Source organism: Alexandromys fortis, unplaced genomic scaffold (genome assembly GCF_014885135.2).
Source record: "Alexandromys fortis isolate MF-2015 unplaced genomic scaffold, M_Fortis_MF-2015_v1.1 scaffold_46, whole genome shotgun sequence".
Lineage (NCBI taxonomy): Eukaryota > Metazoa > Chordata > Mammalia > Rodentia > Cricetidae > Alexandromys > Alexandromys fortis.
The window spans coordinates 4740169-4764789 of NW_026067919.1; the positions used below are offsets into that span (position 1 = coordinate 4740169).

Consider the following 24621-nt stretch of genomic DNA (forward strand, 5'->3'; position numbering starts at 1 on the left):
CCCCATGACCAGTAGCTGTTCCTGCAGAGGCAGACTGGAGATCATGCCTGTTCTCTGCAGTCACCCTGCCTCTCCACGGGCATTGTCTCTTGCTGTCCTAGTTGCTTCCTGTGGAATACAAGCCGTGCTGTAAACAGGATAAGTTGGGGGGGGGTGTTGCCAGGAAAAGAGTCTGTGGTAGTGGAGAGTGTGTGTGTCCCTGAATGGCCACAAACATAGGAAAAGGATGGACCTAGGTACCACAGTGATGGCAGGTTCTGCACAGAACCCCCTCTGATTTCTGAAGTTTTCCCCTGAGAAGATCAGTATGGTGAAACAGGATATGCCCTGGAGACTCAGAGCCTCCCTGAGGTGGGGAACCTTGAAGAAATAATAAAAGGTGGGGTTCCTAGTAGAACATGCCTTGACCTTGCACTGGGCCCTGTCAAGGGAGCAGGAGGTGCTTCCAGCTTTTAGGTTTGTTGCTAGGGTGGTCCTAGTAGCTTTGAGATCCCGTTTGTGCTTGTTTTGGGGGGAGTCATTTGTTGAACACTTCGCAGTCAGGAAAACATACTTGTCCCCTCCCTGGCCTCTGTTCTCTGAGCCCTGGGCAGTTGTGAGCTTGAGGCCATTATGAAACAGCCAGCTGTATTGTTCCTGGGGTTGAAGTGTGCAGCCAGGGTTGTGCTCATGGACCACTCCCTGTTGTTCAAGTCTCTCCCTATACCGTGGCCCCCACTTGCTCTAATGGCCATTGTGTCATCCCCTAGGCAGCAAGAAAGGCTGGGATGGGTTTTGTATTATTCCTTAGGGGCAAAATCACGTGAAGGAAGTATATCAGTGCTTTTTAGTGCAGAGTACTTATTGACACACCCATTAAAGGGGGCTTTTAGACCATATGTGTAACCCTTTAGCAAGAATAGACACAGGAATGCATCTCTCAACCCTATGCTATGGTTCCGTTTCTTGAAAGGTACATGCGGTTTCATGGCTAAGGGTTGGGGTTTTAAGCTGAGATTTTGGAGAAACTGTTTTTTAGCTTGTCCTTGGAGTGGGGCCAGGCCTAGAAATCTGTTGAAATAGCTTTCTTTAGCTGCTAAAATGGGGATGGGCTCATAACGCTAAGACTTGGAGCCTTGCTGGCTGCTGGGGAGGCCCCTGGAGAAGCATCTGCAGGATGCTTTGGTTTCAGCCTCCCTGGGACAGACAGACGGACGCTGTTAGACAGACAAACACCTTTGATCTTGGAATCCTATAGGTGGCCGTTGGTGTGTGGTAGCTTAGTTTCCTTCCTGCCAAAATCTGCTTTTCTTCGATAGGAAAACTTTCTACTTGTGGGCTTAGGGTGAATGAAGGAAGCAGGGAGTGGAGTGGGCTCCCAGGCCTGTACTCCCTCCCTGGCCGACTTAGTGTCTTCTCCCTCCCCTCCCCCACAGCATCTTGTCTTAGGAAGATGCCAGATGCTGCCTAAAGAGAGCTATTCATGAAATATTTTCCCTCCCCCTCTCCCCGTTCCTCTCTCTCTCTTTGTTTCTTTCTTTTTCTTAGACAAAATCTTCCTACATAGCCTAGGCTGACTCTTAAATTGTTCTCCTGCCTCAGTACTCTGAGTACTAGGATTATAGGTATATGCAAGTACACCTGGTTATGGTACCTATAGCCAAAACCTTAGGCAAACACATTGAATTGAGTTTCACCTTTTTTTTTTTATCATAAAACAACCCAGAAGAAATAACAGAAATGCATACTTCTGACTTCTTCAGCTGCATCACCCCCCAAGCCCAAAGCCTCCACCATCAGATGTTCAGAGCCAAGTCAATTGTGACAACCCCCATGCACACACCCCTCTCTCTCTCTCTCTTGCTTATTCCCACAGTGGCATGCAGCTTACATTGCTCTGTCCATACTGAGGCTCCCTGAGGTTTATCCTGGGATTGTCCCGTTTTAGCACACATACATGAAAAGACTGTACTCCATTCTTGTGAGCAGCAGCAGGTCATCTTGCTGCAGAGTGAGCCTTGACTGACTCACTCTTCCAGCCCCCTTGATGGACGTTGAGGTTGCTTTCAGTGCTTTTACAAGCCTGGTTGTCAGGTGCCTTGAACGTACAGGTGGGTCTGAGGTGCCTGCTGTGGAGTTGAAGCATTGAGGGGATTGTTAGAAACATGGCTGCTTTGATTCCAAGAGGAAGGGAAGTTTCCGAGGCGTGAAGCTGAGGGGGATCTTCTATTTTTGCCGTCGGGGGCTGAGTTGGCAGGAGGCTGCGTGTGCTGCTTTCCTTCCTTTTCTTCTTGCGGCTCAGCTCAGACCATGCTCTTTCCATGAGCACATGTAGAACTCTTGGCTGTGTTGTGACCACTAGGCCTGTGCACGCACAAGTGTGCTGTGGCATCTGAGGAGGAGGCTGGTGAGGTGAGCTGTGCAGGGAGGTCACTTCTCACAGTGTGCACTTAGTTGGAGCTGCCTACGCTCTGGGTAGTGTGAAAGCAAGCTGGAACTGGTCGGTCTCGGACAAGCTAGAAGGGCTGATGCTAGGATCAGGCCTCCTTCCGCTGCTGACTGGCTTGTTGTAAAACTCCCTATGAAGACCTCCAGGTAAATGGTAGATGGGTTTTCTGTTTTGAGTAGGTTCTTCCTGAGTAGAGAGGAGGGGTTGGGGTGGGAGAGAGGATTGTAGGAGAGGGCACAGGCTTCCTAAAGTTTTCTGACAGTTTCCTTGTTTCCTGTAGCCTGTGTCCCCCTGAAATAGCCAACCATAGCTGTCTCCCCGTGTAGCTGTGGCTGCCCCATAAAAGGTCAGTGCAAGACAAGAAGCAGGGAGATCTTAGGGGGACTCCATTCTATGCCCCGACCTAGTGGTTTTGTGAACTGTACCCCTACCAATCTCCCATACAGAGGACTCCTAACCACTGCAGTCACATGCAGTCCCCATGAGGAGCCCAGAACTATCAATGCTGGAGGCTCTGCTGTTGGAAGCTTTGGCCCTTTGTAGCACAGAGGTTTCTTTTGTGGCCTGGTGACAGCTAGGCCTGACCTGTGAGGCTAAGGAGGCCGGCCTAGTGATGACAGTGGAGCCATTCATGATCTCTGCCCTGGTTTCCTGATGCCTTCCATCGTGGATTTGGGTGTGGGAGGGGAGTACGTGGGGGGGGGGGGGGAGAGGGAGGGGCCAGGGCTGCTATTGTTAATGACTGGCTGGAGGCCATTGTGCTTAGTGGAGGTCTGCTGACAGCCCTGAGTCACTGGGCCTACAGTTCTCAGATTCCAGCCCTGCCTTCTCTCTCCCTGTGACTTTTGTGGGCACCTGTGTGAAGATCCCTTTCTTCTTTCATGTCATGTGATCTGCTTGGTGCTCCTTGGGTTGTAATCAACAGCTGTGAAGGAGCAGGATGCCCAGGCTGGCTCGTCAGCCGCCTGCCCACCACCTTGGGAAGCATGTCCACAGAGCTCTCGATGCCCAGCTGCACCCTTGGGTGGGGGCCAGACACGTGCCTCAGCTGCTGTTAGTCTTGTAGGCGCCCCCATCTGCCTTTGTGCTCACCCTGTATCGCGTCCCTCATCCCTCCTTGAGCTCCCAGCTACAGAAAAGCCTGCTTTCCGGCAACCCAGCCAGCAACCACCCCCGCTGCCGAGCACAGCTCTTCTCCTTTGTTTAGCCATCTCTGAGCTCTTGAAGGCCGGCACAGAACCAGTGGAAGCTTTCATGGTGCAAGTCTACCTACTAGGCCAAAGGCTTGGTGGCTCCCTAGATGTACCTCTATCTCCCAGGGAGGCCTAGCATTCCCTTTTTCTGTCTTTTTCTTACCAGGTCCTATAGGGACTCTTAGAGCCAAGGCAGGGGTGCTCACTAGGTTTTGGCCATTCCTGTGTGTGTGTGTGTGTGTGTGTGTGTGTGTGTGTACGCACATGCATGCTCATGAGAAAGGGTGGGAACTGGTCACTTGGTCCTAAGCAGAAGCACCTCCTGACAGTATGGTAAGTTTGCCTTTGAAGGCCTGTCAGAATAGCTCCTACTTATCAGTGTCTGGGTGCCAGAGAAACGGAGGAATCGTTTATTTTGGTTTTATATAGGGTGATGATTTTTCTCCGACCGAAGGGAAGCAGTCCCTGCTCTGTCACTCTCAATGTCTCCCTTTTCCCCCATTATCAGTTTTATTGGTCATAAGGAACATTCTCTTTGGAGGATGACTCTCACTGCAGGGTTAGGGATTTCTCCCTGGGGTGGATCTGCCCCAGCCATTTCTGTCTCCTGTCTAAGCCACACCAGGAGCTGTCAGAGCTGTTATCCTTTGAAATGTAAGGTAGTTTTTTGTCCAGAAAAAAAAAAAAAAAAAACCCAAACTGATTTTTTCGGAAGTCACTATCTTCAGATTGAGCCTGTCTTTCAAATTAGGAGCCACCCCCCTCTCCGCGCACAAAAACCCTGCATGTTAGACTGTCTTCATGTCAGCAAATGTAGCATACTCAGATCAGAATGGGCTGGAGTTCACTGTTACACATGGAAAATATGGACCCCATTTTGAAGCTATCCAAGTGATCTCCGGAAGACAGGGTCACAGTACAGGTTGCTCCGTTGTCCTGACTAGTGTTTTATCAACTTAACACGTTAGGGCATGTGGCAGAAGGAACCGCAGCTGAGGAAAATGCCTTTATCAAAGTGGTCTGTAGGCAAGTAAGTCAGTCTGTGGGGCATTTTCTCGATTAGTGATTGACATGGAAGGGTCCAGCCCCCTGTGCGTGGTGCTATCCCTGGGCTGGTGGTTCTAGGCTGTATTGGAAAGCAACCTGAGCAAACCATGAAGGTAAGCTGGTAAGAAAGAGTAAGCCTCTGCTTCAGTTCCTGCCCCAGCTTTCCTGTGTGGTGGACAAATGCATGGAAGTGTGAGATGGAACAAACCCTTTTCTCCCCAAGTTGCTTAGGACTAAAGCACAGGAATTGGAGGCAGGGGCTTGAGTCCTGGAGGTACACACTTGCTGGCCACTGGCATTTCTCTTCCTTGCATGTAGGCCTTTGACTGGATAATGGAGGGAGGGGTTGCTCAGACAAACCTGAGCAAGGTTCTAGCTGTGACCTTTGTAGTTTTGTGAGTCTTAACTCCTAAAGAGTGGGTCACTATCTTGAAGGCCCCTTGTTCTTTTAGGATCTCGTAGAAGAAAATGGCTTTAGATAGGTATGTTGAATAAAGGGTTTTTCTCTCCAAGCCATTTCTCCCCCGCTGTTCCAGGCTGGTGGCCCTAAAAGAGTGTCTGTGGTTCCCCATTGGAGCTGCACCGCCACCCTGCCTGGTCGTGTGGACTCTTGAGAGCACAGGGCCATTGACTCCCTGGAGAGGTCCTGAGTGGACATGGACGTGGTTCCTCCTCTCTACTGGTATAGTCCCTCTCTTGTTGGATCCGGGGAGAAGAAATAAAGCTTTCTTTGTTTTACCTCTCCCCAAAGTGAGGTCATACCAGGAAAGTTAAATCCGAAAATGTAGGGATACACCTCATATATCCTCCCCTCCCCCCACAACTTCTTAGCTTCTTACTCTGTGTGTGTTTAAATTTTGTGTCTATTTTATTAAGAAGAGGCAAAATATTCTTTCCTTGGCATCTTTTCAGGGTGGGATTGTGGCCCTTTATCTGCCTTTGACCACCCAGCCTCACCGCTTGATCCTTGTGCCCAATCAACCCTGGCTGCTCCCTCTCCCATCTGCTGCCCTGCAGTCTCCTTCCTTGAGCACAGGACAGGTACAGATTGTCACTGGACCTTCTCATGTATCTCCCCAAATAATGGCTCCCCCACCCTGGAAGAAGTCTAAAGGCCTTACAGGAGGCAGGCTTCGCTCATTTGCTTAGAGTAGCTCTCACAGCTGTGAGACGGAGGGCTGGGGTGGGGCTCAGTGGAAAAGGGCTTACCCGCTGCTCAGGAGTCTGTCTAGCTTCTCTCAGTCCACAAAAACAAAGAAAAATCCCATGATCATCAGGTGGGCTACACTAAAACACCAGTTAATTCCACAATGGAAGCGTGGGGCAGATCCCTGCAAGTTCATACACAGTGAGGCAGTGAGGACGCTGTCACCTGATGGTGACTTGCCCTCCAGGCACCTCTGTTTGACCTGCCTTCTCTGGCTGCTCAGCCTCCCTTTTGAGCAGCATCAGCATCACCTTGGAGCCTTTGAGATGCAGAGCCTTGTGGGAGAAGGTTGACCTCAGATCAGCCAATCAGAGCTGTCTTTTCAGAGATTCCCAGGCGCTGTGTGCACTTTCAAGTCTGAGAGGCGCTGACCCTGACGCCTGCCCTGTTATTTTCACACCTCGCCAGTGTTTTGTGGTTTTGCTGTCTACCCTCTGGTCTCCTGTAAAGTTGTGTACTTTTAATCTGCCCGAAACTCCGGTCTTGTGTCGTCCCCCCCCTTCTCAGGTGTGCAGTGTGTTGCAGGTGTGCTGGTTGTCTGGGGGTGCAGCTGAGATCCAGTGAGCCCCTTTAGTCTTCTGGTGAGGTCATCTGTGGGGCAGGGAGCTGAGTGGGTAATTGGAGCCTCCGTGGAGCATCTGGTACCATTTACCCCACCCCATCTGTCTTCCTCAGCTTTTACCAGCTGGAGGACAGAGTCAGAATCAGGCTGTAGGTGTGGTTTGCATTTTGGGGGAAACACAAAACATTCTGGACGAAGATCCTTTGGTATATATTGGTGTTCAAGTAAATAGCTCAGGTGAGCGACTACAAATGGATATTTTCTGTTTATTTCTTAAAGGGATAGTAATAAAATAAACAAAAACTAACACATCAGAATTGGACAAAACTGATAGAGAGTCAAAGAGAAGACAGAAGAAACTGAGACCCACTCCATTTGCACACTCAGGAATCCTATAGAAACACTAAACTGGCAGCCATAAAATATATGACATAAAAAGACAAATAAAGAATAATAATTTTTTTAAAAAAAGGAAAAGCCCTAATATGACATTGTGAGACAAGGAACCTCCAAAGATGCCATTGAGTTTGTTTTCTGTTGGCCATCTACTGCCGGGCATGCAGCCTACCTTTAAGAGTAGTGTTTCTCCAGGGAGACTCCCTTTGGAAGAAATAAATTTTCATTTGCAAGTGGTTATACATTGGAGATCGCTTCTGGGTTAGGGAGCTAGGCACATGGGCACATCTTGCTTTACCTCCAGGAACCCCTGGGTGCAGACCTTCACAGGCCCTGGGAACACCGCCTCAGTCTCTGAGGGGTCATGTGTGCGCTAGTCACATGATTTAGAGGGCTTTCTTTCCTTGATATCCTCCATCCCCTCTGGCTCTTACACTCTTTCTGTCTCCTCTTTGGGGTTTCTTGAGCCCTGAGGAGAGGGATTTGATGGAGACCTCCTGTTTAGGACTGAGTGTTTCAAGGTCCTTTTACTCTCTACATAAATGTGTGACTGTGGGTGTCTGTGTTTGTCCACATCTGCTGCAGGAGGGTGGCTGAGCAGGGCACTGACCTGCTTCCTTGGCAGAAGTTGTTTTCCAAGAGCATGTTTGAGGTGGCTCTGCACCACTTGCTAGCTTCTGTGTTCTGGTCTCGGGCTTTGGAGAAAGATTTCATATTTATCCCACCTGTCCCCTGCTGCCTGCCGCCTCCCACCCCTTCTGCTAACCCTGTCCACACCACAGTTTCCCACCCTTGAGTCCCAGTTTTTCAAGGAGCTCTTCTTTATTCCTCTTTTCATTTGATGTCTAGAGTACTTATCTTTATTTAGTTTTCCCCAGCAAGCTTCACTTCTCCGAGCTTCTGCAAGGCTTTGTTACTTGTTTTGTCCGTAGTCTTATTCGTTGCTTCCCTAAGTAGCTTTGCTTTGCTTGAGGAAGGCCCAGAGTGACTCAACTCAACTCTCTTAGAAAGCAGGGAAAGGTTGGAGGAGTTCTCTAGAATACCGTATTGGAGAGGGGATAGTGGGGTTATATCTCAAAACATAGTATACTGTACATACCATGCAGTTTTGGATGCACCAAGGTTTAAGCATCTCAGAACCATAGTTGTTCAGCCTTTTAGGCAAGAAGAAAATGGAAACAAGGAGTAAATATATGTCATTCAGAATTCTCTCATGTAGTTTCCTTGTGTTAGAGAAGCAGGGTGGGGGTGGGAGGTGGGAACAGCCCAGACAAAAGAGAACATTTCATATCCCCATTAGGCATGCAGGTCGAGTTCTGGCAGCTCTACAGAGCTCTGGACTGACCAGCAGAGACCTCGTTGTTGGAGCAAACTCCTCTTTTCCAGAGTTGACTCTTTCTTCATCAGGAGTAACTGTAGAGTTCAAGAGTGGCTCTCACCCTAGTATTGGTCTTTCCAAGGTGGTTGTGTGGCTCTGTCTTGGTACTGTCCACAGTGCCCAGCCTATAGCTGGGGGTTCACAGGGAGCTCTGCTGATAAAATGCATTGGAGGGTGCGTCTGGTTCCATGGTTTGTCTGCTACTAGCTTAGTTGCTGCATGTCTGCATGTATGTATTAGTCAGTACTGTTGCTCTCGTGCCTGTGTGCCTATAGAACTTGTGTCCTCACCCACCTGACACCTAAACCAGCTGCTCTGGGGGAACCCTTTCTGGTCCGCGTTCTGCCTTCCTGTGCTGGCTTGCTGTCTTCAGGAGCTGGAATCTGAGTCCCCGTGTCATGCCCAGCTCTGCATTGGAGTTATTTGCACTGTGCCCTGATGAGGCAGAAGCAAGCCATGAAGTGTCCTCTCCCACAGCAAAGGGGTCACTTGCTGAGCTAGCGTGTACAACAAGGGGATACCAAGCAGGCTGTCTTCAGCCCTGCTGGTCTGGAAACCATTGGTGGTATGGCCCACTGGAGAATGTCTGAATTGGCACAGGGCCTAGTCTTATGTCTCCAGAGTTCTGGGGATACAACTAGCCTTCTAAGTTGTTATTGCCTGCCCTCAAGTGCTGTGAGCTGGCCTCCACATTGTGTGCAACTGTGCAGAGTAGATATTCTGTCAGGACTTAACATTTTTGATTATGAGGTATACAACACTGTGACAGTGTCAACCCTGCGTCATGTGGGTGGATGGTTTTGCCTTTGATGGCAGAGGGGAAAATGCTATGGGAAATGAACTACAGGATTGCTCTGTATATAGCTCTGGCTGGCCTGGAACTTGCTCTGTCCCAGAGGTCCACCTGCCTCTGCCTCTCAAGTGCTGGGATGAAAGCCATGCGCCACTATTGACCGGCTGGGAAATGAACCTGTAACCCAGGGAGGTAGGCCATGGCTGTTGTGGGCGTCTGGGCCTACCGCACCTGGGCCTGCAGATGCTGCACCGAAGCTTTGATTGCAGTTGTATGAGCTGTGGGATGAATCATTCTGAAAACAAACCTCTGCTTGGCCTGCAGACTCGTTGCCTTAATGTTTTGTCTGCTGCTGCTTCCCCTCCCCCCTCATCACCTCCTTCTTCCTCCTTTTTTAAGAGAAAAAGATACAGACTGTGTTTTGACTTGAGGCCCCTTATTTTTCGGAACCTCTTGTAATTTGTGTTCGGTTGATGTTTCTGCACAGTTAGAGTCAGGTCATGCACCTTCCTCAGGAACACTTCCTACAGAAGCGGTGTGGCCCGGGCGCCTCTGCTGGGGACCCACACGAGGTGCCAGGTGCGTTTGACTCAGTTTGACTCATTGCTGGTGCTGTGAGCAGCAGTGTGCTGTCAGCTGGCTTCTCCACATCTAGTTACTAGGCTGCCCTATGTAATTAGTCAGTGCCCTCGGGGAGGTGCTTGGAGACCTACATTTGAAAATGTAGGAATCCTGACAGGATGGGTTATTCCCGTCACGGATCCTGAATGGCGACAATCTAACTTCACAATGCCCTCCATTTTTCCTTTGGCATTTTCCTGTAAGGAGCTCTTTTCTCTTTTGTTTACCTTTTTTTTCCCTTTTTTTTAATAAGTGGATTTCCAGATCTATCCTAGTCTTTATTGAAGGAACCTCTGGAAACATCTGGACTAATCTGCATGTTGTGTGTGTGGATTCAGCTGAACCAAGCTCAACATTTTCCTTCCAGTGGGTACCCCATGGAGCCAACTAACTGCAGAGAAAAGTGACCCACTCTGCTTGCCACCATGCAGGGTTTCTGGGTCAGAGCTTTTTTGAACAAAGGCTCCTGTAGCTTTAAAAAAAAAATCATAAAAAGAATAAATCTAAAAATCACTCAATTAGGTGACCCCATTTCACACCCCGTAGTGCCCCTTCCCTGACGCATACACACTCTCCTTTAGCACCTCTCTCTATGCAGCAACCGCTGGCACCAAAGCAGACAAAAGCTGGCTCTCTGAGTTAGCCAGGAGGCCTGTTGATGTTCCTGACACTCAGCCGGTTTGGGGTTGTGAGTTGTTGGTTAGAAACTCTGTGTTTAATTTGTTATCTTCAGTGGTTTAACAGGAAGCCAGGCACATAGAACACCATGCCCACTGGAAAGCCTGGCAGGGTTCAGAACTGGCTGGCTAGATTCCCAGGCTATGGTGGCGAGGTCCCACAGACTTGGGACCTTCATCTCCTCCTGCACAACCATCCTTTAGGGTAGTTCTTGTAATAAAGGAAGCGGCTTCCTCTAAAGCTTTATAGTGTCTTCCCAGGGTATCCCGCTTTTTGATCCTAGTTAGTGGCTGGTAGGACTTGGGTGTGGGGTGTTAGATAGCTAGGGACTGGGTCACCAGAGGCCATAGACATGTCTGACTCTCGGGTCTGACTCGTGAGTCAGAGAGCTAAGCCCCTTCTTTTGCTTGTAGGGTGGCAGTGCCTTGGGCTAAGGCCTAAAATGGTTGCTTTGTGAGATTCCTGTGGGTAGTGAGCAGCTCTTTGGGCATGTTATCACATGCTTCTCTTCTACTAGAACTCTTGCCCCTTCTGTACCCACTCGCATTTACCTCTCCCTAGCCTGCTCTCCGGGGCCTCCCTGTGAGATTGTGAATGAATGTTCCTACTACCCTGTTAGCTCTAAAGCCTCTTAGTGGGAACATCCAGGGCCCGAGAGTTCTACTTGGAGGCTCAGAAGGGTCCTAGCACTATGAAATAGGGCCTCCTTTGGGAAGGGCCTGGCATCAGTGCGTAGGAGCCTTGGAAGCCTTGTGAAAAGGTAGATTCTTGGTTAATGGTCTGCTCTGGAGAATGAGAGGGAGGAGAGATGTCAGGATCACTAACTGTGTGGGAAGCGGGAGGGCAGTTGTAGTCTGGGAGTGGGTAGTGAAGGCACTGAGATAGGTTGGGGGAGGTTGGGGGTTCAGAATAAACAGGGCAAGTGGGAGAGGAGTGGATGCTGATGGCTGCAAGAGACCTTCAGGACTTAGTGTGGGGGAGGAAGAGCTAAGCTGCAGTCCCCTGGAGGAAAGGAGAGGAACAGGAACAGCTGTCTCAGCCTGGGTGTGTACTGACTTAGGGACTGAAGTGAGGTGGACCTTGGCCTACTTTTTTGCCTGAGGCTTAGGAATCAGGCTTGGAGGACAAGACAGGAATAGAGAGAGGCTCTGAAGTTTGGAGCTACCTTACAGGAGGGTGGTGAACACACAGAGTACAGCCTGCCCTAAACTGGCGAGGCTGCTGCTGCTCTATGGTTAGTCAGGTTCTGCAAGGTAGGGCAAGAACACTTGTAGCCACGCCTTCCCAACACTGTTTCCCTTTGTTTACTGTCCTCTGGCTTCCTTTTCTCTTGGCCACGGCTTCCTGCCTGTCTGTCTCTCATACTCTCTTCTGTCGTGATTTGTCACGTGCAGCAGAGAGAGCTGTTGCTATCAGGACCTCTCATCTTTAGTCTTACTAAAGTACTGATTGAGTTGAGGGGGACTGAGATCTGCATTTCTGGCAAAGTTGAGTTCCTGGTGCTGTTATCTGACCCATGGTGTCAGTGCCTGGTGTTAAACTGCACTAGTCCAAAGGTGGCAGTAAGAATGGGAGAGTTGACAGCTGCTGAGAATGGAGGCCCTAGGAATGCCTGAAGGAGGCTGGCCTCCCTCGTCTGTTGGGTGAGCGAGGACTTGACTCCTTTGGGTGTGGCACCACCAAACACCAAACCGCGTGCTCTAGACAGCTAACTCTGAGTCCCAGAGGTTAAGAACTGCCAGCAGATCTGGAAATGAGAGGAGGAGACAGTGAACTTTACCCCAGATTTTTGCTTTAACGATCTGTAGCAAAATCTTCTCCTTGCTGCTTTGGGACAGAGATCCCTGTCTCCTTGTTGACTGTCAGCTGGGGCTGTGCACATGCGTAACTCCTACCTTCTCTGGTCACACGTGCCTCCCTCAAACCAGCAAGAGTAAAACAGAACTGCGTATGCTTGGTGCATGTGCATTCTGCTTTTGCCTTCAGCCGGGAAAGAGCTTTGCTTTTTAGGGCTTATGTAATTACAGACCGCCCTGCATACCCACAGGTTCTGAATCTATGGATTCAACCAACCGCAGAATAAAAATACTCAAGGAACAGGGTATGTCTGTCTGCACAGATATCTTGCCTGAACATCATTCCTTCACCAATACAGCAAGCAACAATTTACATAGTATTTATAGTGCATTAGATGATTTAAATTTTGAGAAGATATACATAAGCTGCGCGGTGAAGAATACCTCTTTAAAACCACATACTTCCTGTGCACGTTTGTATATGTGTATGTATGTCTGTCTATTTATATCTGTCTGTCTGTGACTGTTTGAGGCAGTTCTCTCCTTCCACCATGGGGATTCCAGAGATAGAACTCTGTCATCAGGCTTGGCGGCAGGCGTCTTTACCTGCTGAGCCATCTGGCTGGCCCTACATTCTTTTGAAGGGACCTGCCTGGGTTTTGGCTTCCGTGCCATCCCTACAGGTATCCAGAGACAACTGTGTTAAGACCAGTTGATTAGTAACTGTAGTTACAGAGTTCCTGTTTCTCTTCATAGTAGATTATGATTCCTGATGTTTTTACCTCACTAGATAAAAAGCGGCACCCAAAACTCCTTCCTCAGAGCGTAATGGGATGTACTCACTCATATTTGGTTTCTAGCCATAAATAAAGGACATTGAGCCTATAATTCGGGTTCTTAGAGAAGCTAAATAAGAAGAAGAACCCAAAGAAAAACATATAGGCATCCTCCTGAATATTAACCTTCATCAGGCGATGAAAGGAGACAAGAGACAGAGACCCACATTGGAGCACCGGACTGAAATCTCAAGGTCCAAATCAGGAGCAGAAGGAGAGAGAGCACGAGCAAGGAACTCAGGACCGCGAGGGGTGCACCCATACACTGAGACAATGGAGATGCTATATCGGGAACTCACCAAGGCCAGCTGACCTGGGTCTGAAAAAGCCTGGGTTAAAACAGGTCTCACTGAACATAGCGGACAATGAGGACTACTGAGACATCAAGAACAATGGCAATGGGTTTTTGATCCTATTGCATGTATTGGCTTTGTGGGAGCCTAGGCTGTTTGGATGCTCACCTTACGAGACCTGGATGGAGGAGGGTTTTCCTTGGACTTCCCACGGGACGGAGAGCCCTGATTGCTCTTTGGGCTGACGAGGGAGGGGGACTTGATTGGGGGAGGGGGAGGGAAAGGGGAGGCGGAGGTGGGGAAGAGACAGAAATATTTAATAAATTAATAAAAAAATAAAAGCAAAAAGCAAACAGACCAACATTTCTAATCTAAACCCCCAAATATTTGCAACATGGATTTAGCAAATGGCTCAGCCAGATCATCCTAGATAGAAAGCTTCCTGCTAAAGGACACATTGTATTTGTTCTTAATTAAATATTACTGGACATATGGAAAGTACCTACCATGAGTGACAGCAATAAAAAAATCTTGAGAGAAACAGCTTATTTAGAAAGAACTATTTTTGAGGAAGGCTGTTCAGATGTTTCGTTTGGAGGAAGAGAAATGCAATAGTGTGAAATAAGAACAAGATTATAGCTTTAAAGGCACATTTAAAATGCAAAAAGTAATTAAAAACAAGAGCTGAGCAAAAATATAGAACTATTAAGAAGCAGTAGGAGGTAACATTAAAGTGGTCTTCGGGAGCTAGAGCTCAGAGGTGGGTGGTGGGTAATAGGGCGGAAAATGTAAAGTGTCTGAAGTGTTAGCCCAGGTTCCCATGTCCACTAAAAGGGGCTGCAGAGGGCGGTGGCCTCGTGGAAGGAGACACTTTGTGGAAAAGAAATTGTCTTCGTGTTGGAAGCTCCTTTTCACGTGGAATCGCCTGCATGAGGTAGACCAGTGTCAAAGTCTCAGTATATGTGTAGACAACCCCATAAGTTTATAGAGAGAACTTGAAGAACAAAGATTTGGGATCAAATAGATTTAGGCTTAGAATATAGACAATGGAGAAGGGCGACTTCACTTTCTGTATGAAACTGACTCCCAGCCTGTACCCTATCTAGAATCTCAGGATTTCTCACAACACTAAGTATAGGCAGGACCTCCTGGGGGCAGTACCCAAAGGGAATTGTGTGTTCATCTGTCCAGTACCTTGGAAAACTCTGCTCTGAGGATAGGAATAGAACATCCGATGCATAAGAACTTACTGAGAGCAGATTTCGGCAGTTCTCATTTGAATTTGAGGTTGTTGATAAATTCATAAGATGCCAAGTCAACAAAAATAATCATTCTAGAGGGAAAAAAAAATTACCCGAAAAGGAAAACAGTCCCGGTTTGTGTGGCTCATTCTGCTAGCTCACATGCTCATCATAATACCAACTCTGAAAATGATCGCAGTCAGCTCTACAGTGTCACTATAATTAGATGGAGATAGAACAAGCGTGAGGGAGTGGTTTAGGAAAGGATGGGGTTGGTAGGGAATAGAGTTAAATCATCATCTTCCAGAGTGGGGCCTGAACAAGTAATGTTCTAAAGTAAGTAAGGGCCAGGTAGCACTAATGGAAGCATATAGAGTCATTCCAAGAGGTACTCAGATGTAAAAGATGAGAGTCAGTGTCTTGGGGTCTCTGTTGCTACTACGAAACACCATGACCAAAAAAGTAAGTTGGGGAGGAGAGGGCGTATTTGACTTACACTTCAATAGCAGTGTTCATCACTGAAGAAAGCCAGGACAGGAACCTGGAGGCAGGAGCTAATGCAGAGGCCATGGAGGAGTGCTTCTTACTAGCTTGCTCCTGCATGTCTTGCTCAGCCTGCTCTATATAGCACCCAGGACCACCAGCTGAGGGATGAAACCACACATAATGGGTATATAGCACCCAGGACCACCAGCTGAGGGATGAAACCACACATAATGGGCTTGGCCCTCCCCCATCAATACTAATTAAGAAAACGCTTTACAGCCGGGTCTCACTGATGCATTTTCTCAGTTAAGGTTCTTCCTTTCAGATAACTCTAGTTTGGGGGCTGGAGAGATGGCTCAGCGGTTAAGAACATTGCCTGCTCTTCCAAAGGTCCTGAGTTCAATTCCCAGCAACCTCATGGTGGCTTACAACCATCTGTAATGAGATCCGGTGCCCTCTTCTGGCCTTCAGGCATACACACAGAAAAAATATTGCATACATAACAAATAAATAAATAAATAAATAAATAAATAAATAAATAAATAAATATTTAAACAAAACAAAACAAAAAACCCCAGATAACTCTAGTTTTTATGTCAAGTTGATGTAAGATTAGCTGGCATAGTCAGCTAGAAGTTAATGGAATCTAAGTGGGAAAGGCCTGAACCCAGGGGCAAGGCTGGGGTCTACCATTTTTCTCACCATGATTGTTGGGTTCTCATGTTTTGTGACAGTTGATTCTTACATTGTATATAAATAAGATTAAACATTCAAAACGACAGGGAATAAGGAATGCATACCATGTGATAAGGAGCAGAATTTCAAGAAATTGTACATGCAAGTATGCACACTGCATCCATCCATCCATCATCCATCCATCCATCCATCCATCCATCCATCCATCCATCCATCATAGCAGTACTGGAGATTGAGCCTGGGGTCATGTATGCTAGGGAAGTGCTGCCCCTCCATCTCTAGTCCCTGAAATGCCATCGCAGTGGACCATAATCAAAGAATTGGTACATTTGTTCTCATGTCTGTGACCAAAATACCTAAGCAACTTAATTAATTTTCTGGGTTTATTTTGACTCATAGTTCAGGGAGGTCCAGTCAATCATAGCAAGGAAGGTTTTATGAAACTTTCTGGTAGTAGGAGCATATACAGACAAGGAAGCTAGGTGGGACTGTAACCTTCAAATACCAATCCGTAATGACCTACTCTTACCAGCCAGGCCCGCCTCCTAAAGGCCCACAACCTTCTCAACTGCTGCCGTCCTCCAGGGGCCTGCAGGAGACATTCCAGGTCAAATCATGCCAGTTGAAAAGCTGTGGTCTACTGATCTGTCAGTTCACATTCATTCTTCTGAATTGGAAATATTTTATAGTTGAACAGGTGCTAATTTTTTAAATTAAGGGAAGTCAGTGGGGAAGATTGTTGCAGCATTAATATGAGAGTCAGATCAGGGAGCCCTGCTAATGATGACTATGGGCTCCCCACTCCACTCCCCCACAGTGGCCTCCATCAGTGTTTATAATACCAAGATGGTAATGGCAAGTGTGATGGTGGAAATGTTGTGGAAAATCATTCATAGACCCACGCCATGCAACCCCCTCGTGTGCTCTGCTTTTCCATTTGGCCTTTCCCCACAGGCCTACAAATTGTTCCGTAATTACAAACCACGATGTTCATGTTTCATACTTAGTGCATTTTCATACTTAGTTCATTTTCTTCTGCTGGCTTATTTCATGAGGCAATTCTTAGTCAAGAGTTTATTGGATTAGGATGTGACCAGATCTAATTTCTATGACTGTTTGTTGACTTTTCTGAGGGTAACATCCATCTGCTGCCTGCAGTGTGCAGACATTCTTAGCTCTAGAAGTGGTGCCATTCTCTTAAATTTGAAAGTAGAGCTAGTGCCCCTGGATAGTCTGTAGATTTTATTTTCAGTGATAGGGATGTTCGTGTCTATAAAGTACGCTGCCCTTTTCATTCTGCACACCATCCCTAGCCACTGTTTACTGTGAGCTTGAGTCATGTCACAAACATTTACCTGCTATCAGTGCTGTACCTCCAGAAAGCTTTCGTGACTTATGTTTCTTTTATTATTTTAATGGGATTTAATCATGTGGAAATTTGCCACAGTCTCACACTTTCCTACACCCCACCTCCTGGATACCTCACAAGAAAAGATGATTAAGGGGGAGATGGATCTGAACATCCTGCTCTCCAGAGTGTGTGTGTGTGCGCGCGCGCGCGCGCGAGAGAGAGAGAGAGAGAGAGAGAGAGAGAGCGCGTGCACGCTTGCAGGTGTAGTGTGTCCTTTAACTATTTAGATTGATTTTTGCCTATTTAATCCCCCTCAGATTGTTAACCAGCTTGCTTACCACTATAAGGTAATTCCACCTTTCCTGTTACCAAGTAGATGCTTTATTTTATATCTGTGAGTTCTTGGAGTTCATGGTCGAGGTCTGATCATTGTTTTGGATGCATATAGAGTAGCTTTTAAATTCTTCTCTGCTAGGTCTGCGAGTATCTGAATAATTTATTGCCTTTTAGGAAGCCAAAATTAGCCAGTCTCTGTCTGTCCATTTGTCCATCCATGTATGTGTGTGTGTGTGTGTGTGTGTGTGTGTGTGTGTGTGTGCGTGTTAAGGTAAAGAGTATTAGTGTCAACTGTACAGGGTTAGTACTTGATGTGGTATGCCCCTCTGTATGTGTGAATATGTTTTATTGCCATTGGTTAATAAAGAAGCTGATTTAGCCAATAGCCAGGCAGAATGGAGCCAGATGGGAAATCCAAGTAGAGAGACAGGGAGAAAGAAGGGGGAGTCAGGGAAATGCCAACACCCACTGGAGAAGCAAGATGTGAGGTAACAAGCCACAAGCCTTGGGGCAGAATATAGAACAATAGAAATGGTTTAATTTAAGTTGTAAGAGTTAGTTAATAATAAACCTGAGCTAATAGGCAAAACAGTTTGTAATTAATAATAAGCCTCAGAGTAGTTATTTTCAAAGTGGCTATGGGACCAGGTGGGAGGAGAAACCTCCAGTTACAGAGACTTGGCTAAGGTCTGCCTTCACTCTGTGTTTTCCCCATGAGGTGAGATGTCAGGGACCCTGGACACTTTGGAGTCATTTGGGGTCAGGTCTAGTTTCTCGTGTCCTCACAGCCGTGAGTGTGGGAAGAGTATGGGCAGCTGGCTCATGAGTGCTCAGTCCTTTTTCTGCCCCTGAAGTTTTGAGTTGCTGATTCTTTGCTTTGCTGAAGACCATTGTGCCCTGTTGTAGAGGACAAGTTTAGACCAGGCTGGAAAAGAAGTATTCCTGTTGTTCTACAGTGTAAGCTGTAAAATACATCTTTGGGTTTCTGGCCAGCAGGAGACAACAGGACCCCAAAGGAGAGCCCAAGGCCACCACCATTTTTCCCTTCCTGAGACTCGTGGCAGAAAGCTGGAAAATAGGGTTTTTTATTGCCGTTGAAATGGTTTCACTTTCTGTGAGTTGGGGATGGGGAAATCAGTACCATCAGGAGGCCACCCCACCCCAGGGTCTGAGTTGTCATTTCAAAGGAAATGAGATGATGCTCATGCATTTTCTTGGTTTGTAAGTAGCAGAAGGGGCATGCTGTATGGGTGTGATACCTTGTGCCCTGGGCAGTTAGAGAGTGTGTGGCCCCTGCAGGCCAGACTTGCTCCTAGTGAGGTGCCAAGTGTTAGGAAGTCACTGCACGCGGGGGGGGGGGGGGGGGGGGGGGGGGGGGGGGGGGGGGGGGGGGGGGGGGGTTTAATTAGGTCTTGACTTGCAGTTCTTTGATGAGGGTTTGTGTAGACAGAGTTGCTTCCTGTTTGGTCGTGGGGCTTATGGGGTGAAGACATCACCCTGTATAGGGAGAACGTACTACACTCAGAATGCTATTTCCCTGTGGGGTGGTTTTCTGTGTGGGTCTGTGTTATCCACGTTGAACTGGCTAGAACTGAAAGAGACCCGGGATTTGTATTGTGATGGTCATCATGGGATAATCATGGAGGCCTGGAGCTGGGACATATGGTGAGTCAATACTGCCAGTCCAAGCAGACAGTGTTTGCTGGTGAGAAGATGGAGGGGGCTTAGAGTTCTTATCCTCACTGGGCCAAATGGTGGCCATGGAGTGCCATCTAGGAGTTGTGAGCATCTGGATGCTTGTGTGGCCTGTTTCCCCCGGCTTCTCCATGAGCCCTGGAAGAAGGGGTGCCTTTGGTGCTCTGAGGACAGGACAGTCTTGTCTCTAAGGGACAGAGTTCCTAGCACTTGGGACATTTTGCTGTCTGAACAGCACATTTCAGTAGCTAAGTGGGTTAGAGTTAATGAACTCTAGGCTGAATTTTTAACTCCTACAGAGGACCATCCAGTTGTCTCCAATGATCTTTCCTTCCGTACAAATGTCCTCAAATGAAACAGACAATGCTTGTGTTGAAGAACGTCCTCTCTGGTTAGGTGTCTGCAGGCGCCTGTTACAGCCGGCCAAGGTGCTGCACCCACACAGCCGGGCTCTTCTGTCTTCCCAGGCTCCCACAGAGACAGCGGCCCTCTGGTGTGTAATAGCTGCTCCACCAGGCGTGCATCTGGCTTCATGGCCTAGTCACCCAAAAAGCTTAATACACATTCAGAGCCCAACCAAATCTACACAGATGCTGGAGCCTGTAAAATGTGAGGCGGACTCCGATGATGTCAGGTGAAGCCCTCCCTCATGGTAGCACCAGGGACTGGTCATATATTACCTGTTTCAGTTGAGGTCCCCGAGGCCTCCATGAGGCAGGAACTTGATTGGTCAGGGCATGCTGTGACGATTGGTGCCTGTGCCTTTTTCTGAACTCTTTCTTTTTTGAAGGAGTTTGAGCTTCCCCGTGTTGTTGCTTGTGTGGTTCTGTGGCGCGTGTGTCTGCAGCACTCGGCAGAGTGTGTCCCCACTCATCCTTAGCGGGCGGTGTCACAGAAGTGTCCTGGTAGCGGGGTGATGATGGGGTAGATGTCAGGCTGCTGTGTGCCTGTCTGCATGTACATGTGGGGTGGTGTTGAGTGTGCGGAGATGGTGGTACCCCCTTACAGTCTGGTGCCTTAGATCCTGCCCCCCGCTTTCAACTTTCCTGTTCCACCGTTCATCCATGCTTTCTTCTGGGGGTGGTGGATAAATGGAAGTAACACTGGCGGCCTGGCTTTGTGAGTGTTTTGAGCAGACAGATAAGAAACAACATACATTGTTCACAGCTCCAAGAGTGCTCCTACAGGGACAGTATAGTCCAGATTGTTTGCCTTTGGCCAGGAGGGCAAAGCTGTGGTCATGGAGGATAGCGTAGGAGGTAGGAAGGAGGATGGAGTGATGGTGAATGCTGACTTCTGTGGGCCTCAGTGGCCTCTACTCAGACTGGGCCTTCTCACTTCTCCACATGCTGAGAATGGGAACTTGTCTCAGACAACAGATAAATGAACATGGAGCCTTAATAGTCTTTCTGTGCCGGCCCCATGGTTGGATCCTGCACAAGCCTGCCCATCTTTCAGCTTTCTTCCCACTGTGCCTCCTGTGATCCAAGTCTTCATTTCCTCGTTGGCTATGGTGGATAAAATAATATGGACAATGGAATCTGCTTTCTATGGTACAGATTCCGGGCTCCATCCTTACCCTCGTATCTATGGATTTATTTTTATAGGTGAGGTCACACTGTGTAGCCTAAGTTGGCCTGATACTCACAGCAGCCCTCATGTCTCAGTCTCCCAAAGGCTGGGATTACAGTGTGAGCCACTGTGTTTATCCCCTTGTCTTAGGATGGTCACATGACCTTTCTGAACTCCACTGTCCTTGGCGTGGTATGGAGTGGAATAATCAATGCATGGCTGAGAAGATGATGCAGTAAATGGTTGAGAAGGTTCCAGAGTTTCTGATACTTTGAAGACACTTCAAAGTTCTCATCCTTTTTTTTTCTTCTTCTTCTTCTTCTTCTTCTTCTTCTTCTTCTTCTTCTTCTTCTTCTTCTTCTTCTTCTTCTTCTTCTTCTTCTTCTTCTTCTTCTTCAGATTTTTCCATTTGTTTTTGTTTTTAAATGGAAGCTGACTTAACCTGGTTGTTGTCTAGCCTCTAGTTGGCACTGTTAGAACATTTGTGTTTAGATGAACAAGTGGACATGAGGGGGCAGTGGAGGTTTCTGGAAGTTGAATGGGAGCCGTGGCCTTTGTGCTTGGGGAGCAGGTGTAAAGCTGATTGTGCCTCATCAGTCACTGTCCCCCGCAGGTCCCGCCTCTCAGAAGATGCACTATTATAGATACTCGAATGCCGAGGTCAGCTGCTGGTACAAGTACCTGCTCTTCAGCTACAACATCGTCTTCTGGGTAAGTCCTGGGGCGCCGCCATGGTCTCTTGGTTGGAATCTTCATCACCGAGTCCTGATTCTCCCTGTACTTCTGATGACCAGACTCCAGGGAGGCCTTGGGAAGATGTGGGCAGGTTCCATGGTCCCTGTCCTGTTAGAACCAGCCAGGAGTAATGTCATGGGTGCACCAAGGTGACTAAAAGTCAGACTAAGGGCTCCAACCACCACCACCACCACCACCACCACCACCACCCACCCACCCACCCACCCACCCACCCTCACCCTACCCCCTGCCCTGGGTCTGGAGGATTCGGGAAGCCTTTGGACACAGTCTTGGAGTGACGATGCTATCTTCCTAACCCAACAATGCCTTGGCAAGACACGAACAGCCAAGTACTTTGTGGGCAAGGCTCTCTGCTGTATCCTGGGAGGGGATAGTTGAGGAGGGACAAAAAGTGATTTCCTAAGAGTGGTATAAGAGCATCGGAAGGTAGGCAGGACAGCTCCTTGCTGTTGTATATGTGTTTGGCAGAGTACGCTGAGCCAAGGGTGCAGAAAGTAACCTCAGGGACCGAGACCCGAGTATTAATGAAGAGGCAGCCCAGTCGGTTTGAAGAGGAAAGACCCAGTCAGAATAGTAGTTGCAAAAGCTGTCTGGCTGCCTGTGTGGAGGAAGAGGTGAGCTGAGCAAAAGACAGCAGGCAGCCGTGAGGCTGGAGTAAGGTGACACAGGCAGGCCAGGACAGGTGTTGGGAAGCTCAGGCTGCATCGGTCTCAAGGGTGTTGAGTTATTATTTACCTCTTTCTTTTGCAGTGCTGGGATTTGAGCCCAGGGCCGAGTGCATGTTAAACAGGCACTCTACCACTAAGCTACACCCCAGCCCCCTTTAGTTTTTATTTTCAGATAATCTTAATTGTTGTCCTGGCTAATTTAATGTTTGATACAAGCTTGAATCATTTGGGAAGAGCAACTGTCAGTTGAGAAAAGTGCCTCCATAAGATTTGCCTGTAGGTGGCAAATCTGTCATGATTTGGCCCAGCCCATTATAGGTGGTGCCACCTTTGGCTGGTGGTCCTGGGTGCTGTAAGAAAGTAAGCGGGGAAAGCCATGAGAAACTAGTCCAGTAGGCAGCATTTCTCTATAGCTCTTGCTTCAGTTCCGTCTCCAGGTTCCCGTCTGCTTGAGTTTCTGCCCAGACTTCCCTTAGTGACAGACTGTAATCTTCAAGGTAAAAGAAATCTTTTTCTCCCCAAGTCACATTTGGTCATGGTGTTTCATTACAGCAATAGAGACCCTGTTTACGACAGTTGCCAAGGGTGACTTTGAACTTATGATCCCCCTGCCTCAGCGTTCTGATTAGCTAGGATTATGATCATATGCTACCATCCCTGGCTTTCTATTTCTTTAACTCTTAGAAGGTTTTGTTTGTGTTGGGTGGTGTGATCCGGCTTCAGAGTGGCTACAGAGGGAGGGAGAAGGCCGTTTGAGCCATGTTCTGAGGTGGAACTTTGGCGAGGTATGTGTGGAGAGCTTGAGGTGTTCCCTGACTGGCCAATGACATTCTGGAGATGCACCCTCTAATTCCTGCCTTTTCAACTTTGACCTTCCGACGTCATGTCCTGGCGATTTATCTGTGTACTTAGGATTTTCTGTCCCAGAGAAATAGTGTGGACTGCAGTAGTATGGCCGTCCAACTCAGACTTCCCTGTGCTCAGACAGTCTTCCACCAACAACTTCAGCTTGGTTCCCGATGTAGGCGGTACTGGATATCAATGTGTGTGCTTGCTTCCTTCCGCTCTGACAAAATACCAGGTGTGGCGAACTTAAAATCAGACAGGTTGATTTGGGGCACACATTTTAAGAGGTTCCACGATCACCTGGACTGTTGATTTTAGTCTCTGGTTGTGGTGTCAGAGGGCAGTGATGTAGAGTGTGTGGCACTAAATTGCTCTCCTCATGGCCAGGAAGCAAAAGAGGCGAGGGGCTGACTAGATAGACAGTCATGCGCGCCACAGTTATTAGACTGCATTTCGCTCTTTGTATGGAGGGCCTGTGCTCCCTATTTTCCCAAGCAAGTGCCCTGACCTTGCCTGCTTGGCTTTTGACTTGACCTTTGACTCATCCCAATTGCTGCAGGTGGCACAATACCCTCATTGTCAAGGCCCAGTCCCTGGTCATCTTTGTAACAGCTCCAGGGAACACTGCACCAGCAGCAGCAGACTCCAACAGTGGAGTTCAGTGAGTCCAGAACTGTGGCAAGCCTGCTGGGTTGAAGTATGTAGTAGTATTTTAAGGATTTGTGCAGACTTGGCAGTTAGTGTCTGTGGTCGAGAGTTAATCATTTTTGTTAGCGAGCACTGGGGCAGAAGAGTAGGGAACAAACAGAAATAGTAAGAAAATGTCCTCATGGATGGGAGTGGAAGCGGGAGGCTGGGCCCCTTGGTGTTGGCCACCGTCCCCTGTGTTCCTGGCAGGGATTCACTTACCTTGGGCAGGATGCAGCAACATGGAGGGAGGCCCAAGTACTGAAACTCACAGAGACCTGGGAAGCTCCCAGTTCAGTGAGGAAAGTAAGCCAGCCTGCTGTGGACACCTGGACACAGTCTGGCCTCCCTCCTGAACCTAGTGACCTTGAAAAGCCTGGTGTTATCATTGAGAGTTGCTCTCAGCTTCCTGTTGTGGCTCCCTTGCGAGGTTTCAGAAAAGGTAGAAAATGGCATGCTAAGTCCATATGGCTTCTGCGTTTTCTTTTTTAGATGCAGAAAGTAGAGAAATGTAACAAGCTTGGTGCTTCCATCATCCAGCTTCAGAAATGAACTTCTTACAGCTGGTTTTGTTTCGTCTTCATCCCCACCCTCTCTTGGATTTCTTTGAATCAAAGCCTGGATCATTTTCCACATGGAGCATTTGTGTTCGCTTTGTTGGGGTGGGGAAGGACTGCTCAGTAGGCCAGCTTGAGTGTGCAGATGGCAGGCTGATGTTCCTGTGACCAAGTTGAGGTATGGGACAGAATAGCTGTATTGAGCCGTCGGAATAGATGGCAGCCTGATGTTCCTGCGACCAGGTTGAGGTCATAGGACAGAATAGCTGTACTGAGCCGTCGGGATAGATCTTTGTAGCACTCCAGTGATTTTTGTCAGTTTGCTTTTTTCTGACTTTGAGACTGGGGTTCCCAGAGCCCATCCTCCACTTGGTAAGAAGTGGATGCTGTTCTCTGCAAGCAGAGAATTGGGCTTCAGGAAGTTCTTTACACAGGGTGATGCAGAAAGTAGCTTCTAGCCAGCCTACCACTTTGTTTGAGAACACTAGTACTGTTTTACCCC

At 48.1% G+C, this 24621-nt stretch overlaps 1 protein-coding gene across 1 annotated transcript in view; it reads left to right on the plus strand.

The window, feature by feature from the left end:
* Tspan14 (tetraspanin 14) overlaps positions 1–24621 on the plus strand; it is a 56783-nt gene that overhangs the window by 6309 nt on the left and 25853 nt on the right. The window contains exon 2 of the mRNA XM_050140616.1: positions 21219–21316. Coding sequence (XP_049996573.1) covers positions 21236–21316 — 81 coding nt within the window. The 5' untranslated portion in view covers positions 21219–21235. The remainder of the gene's footprint in view (positions 1–21218; positions 21317–24621) is intronic.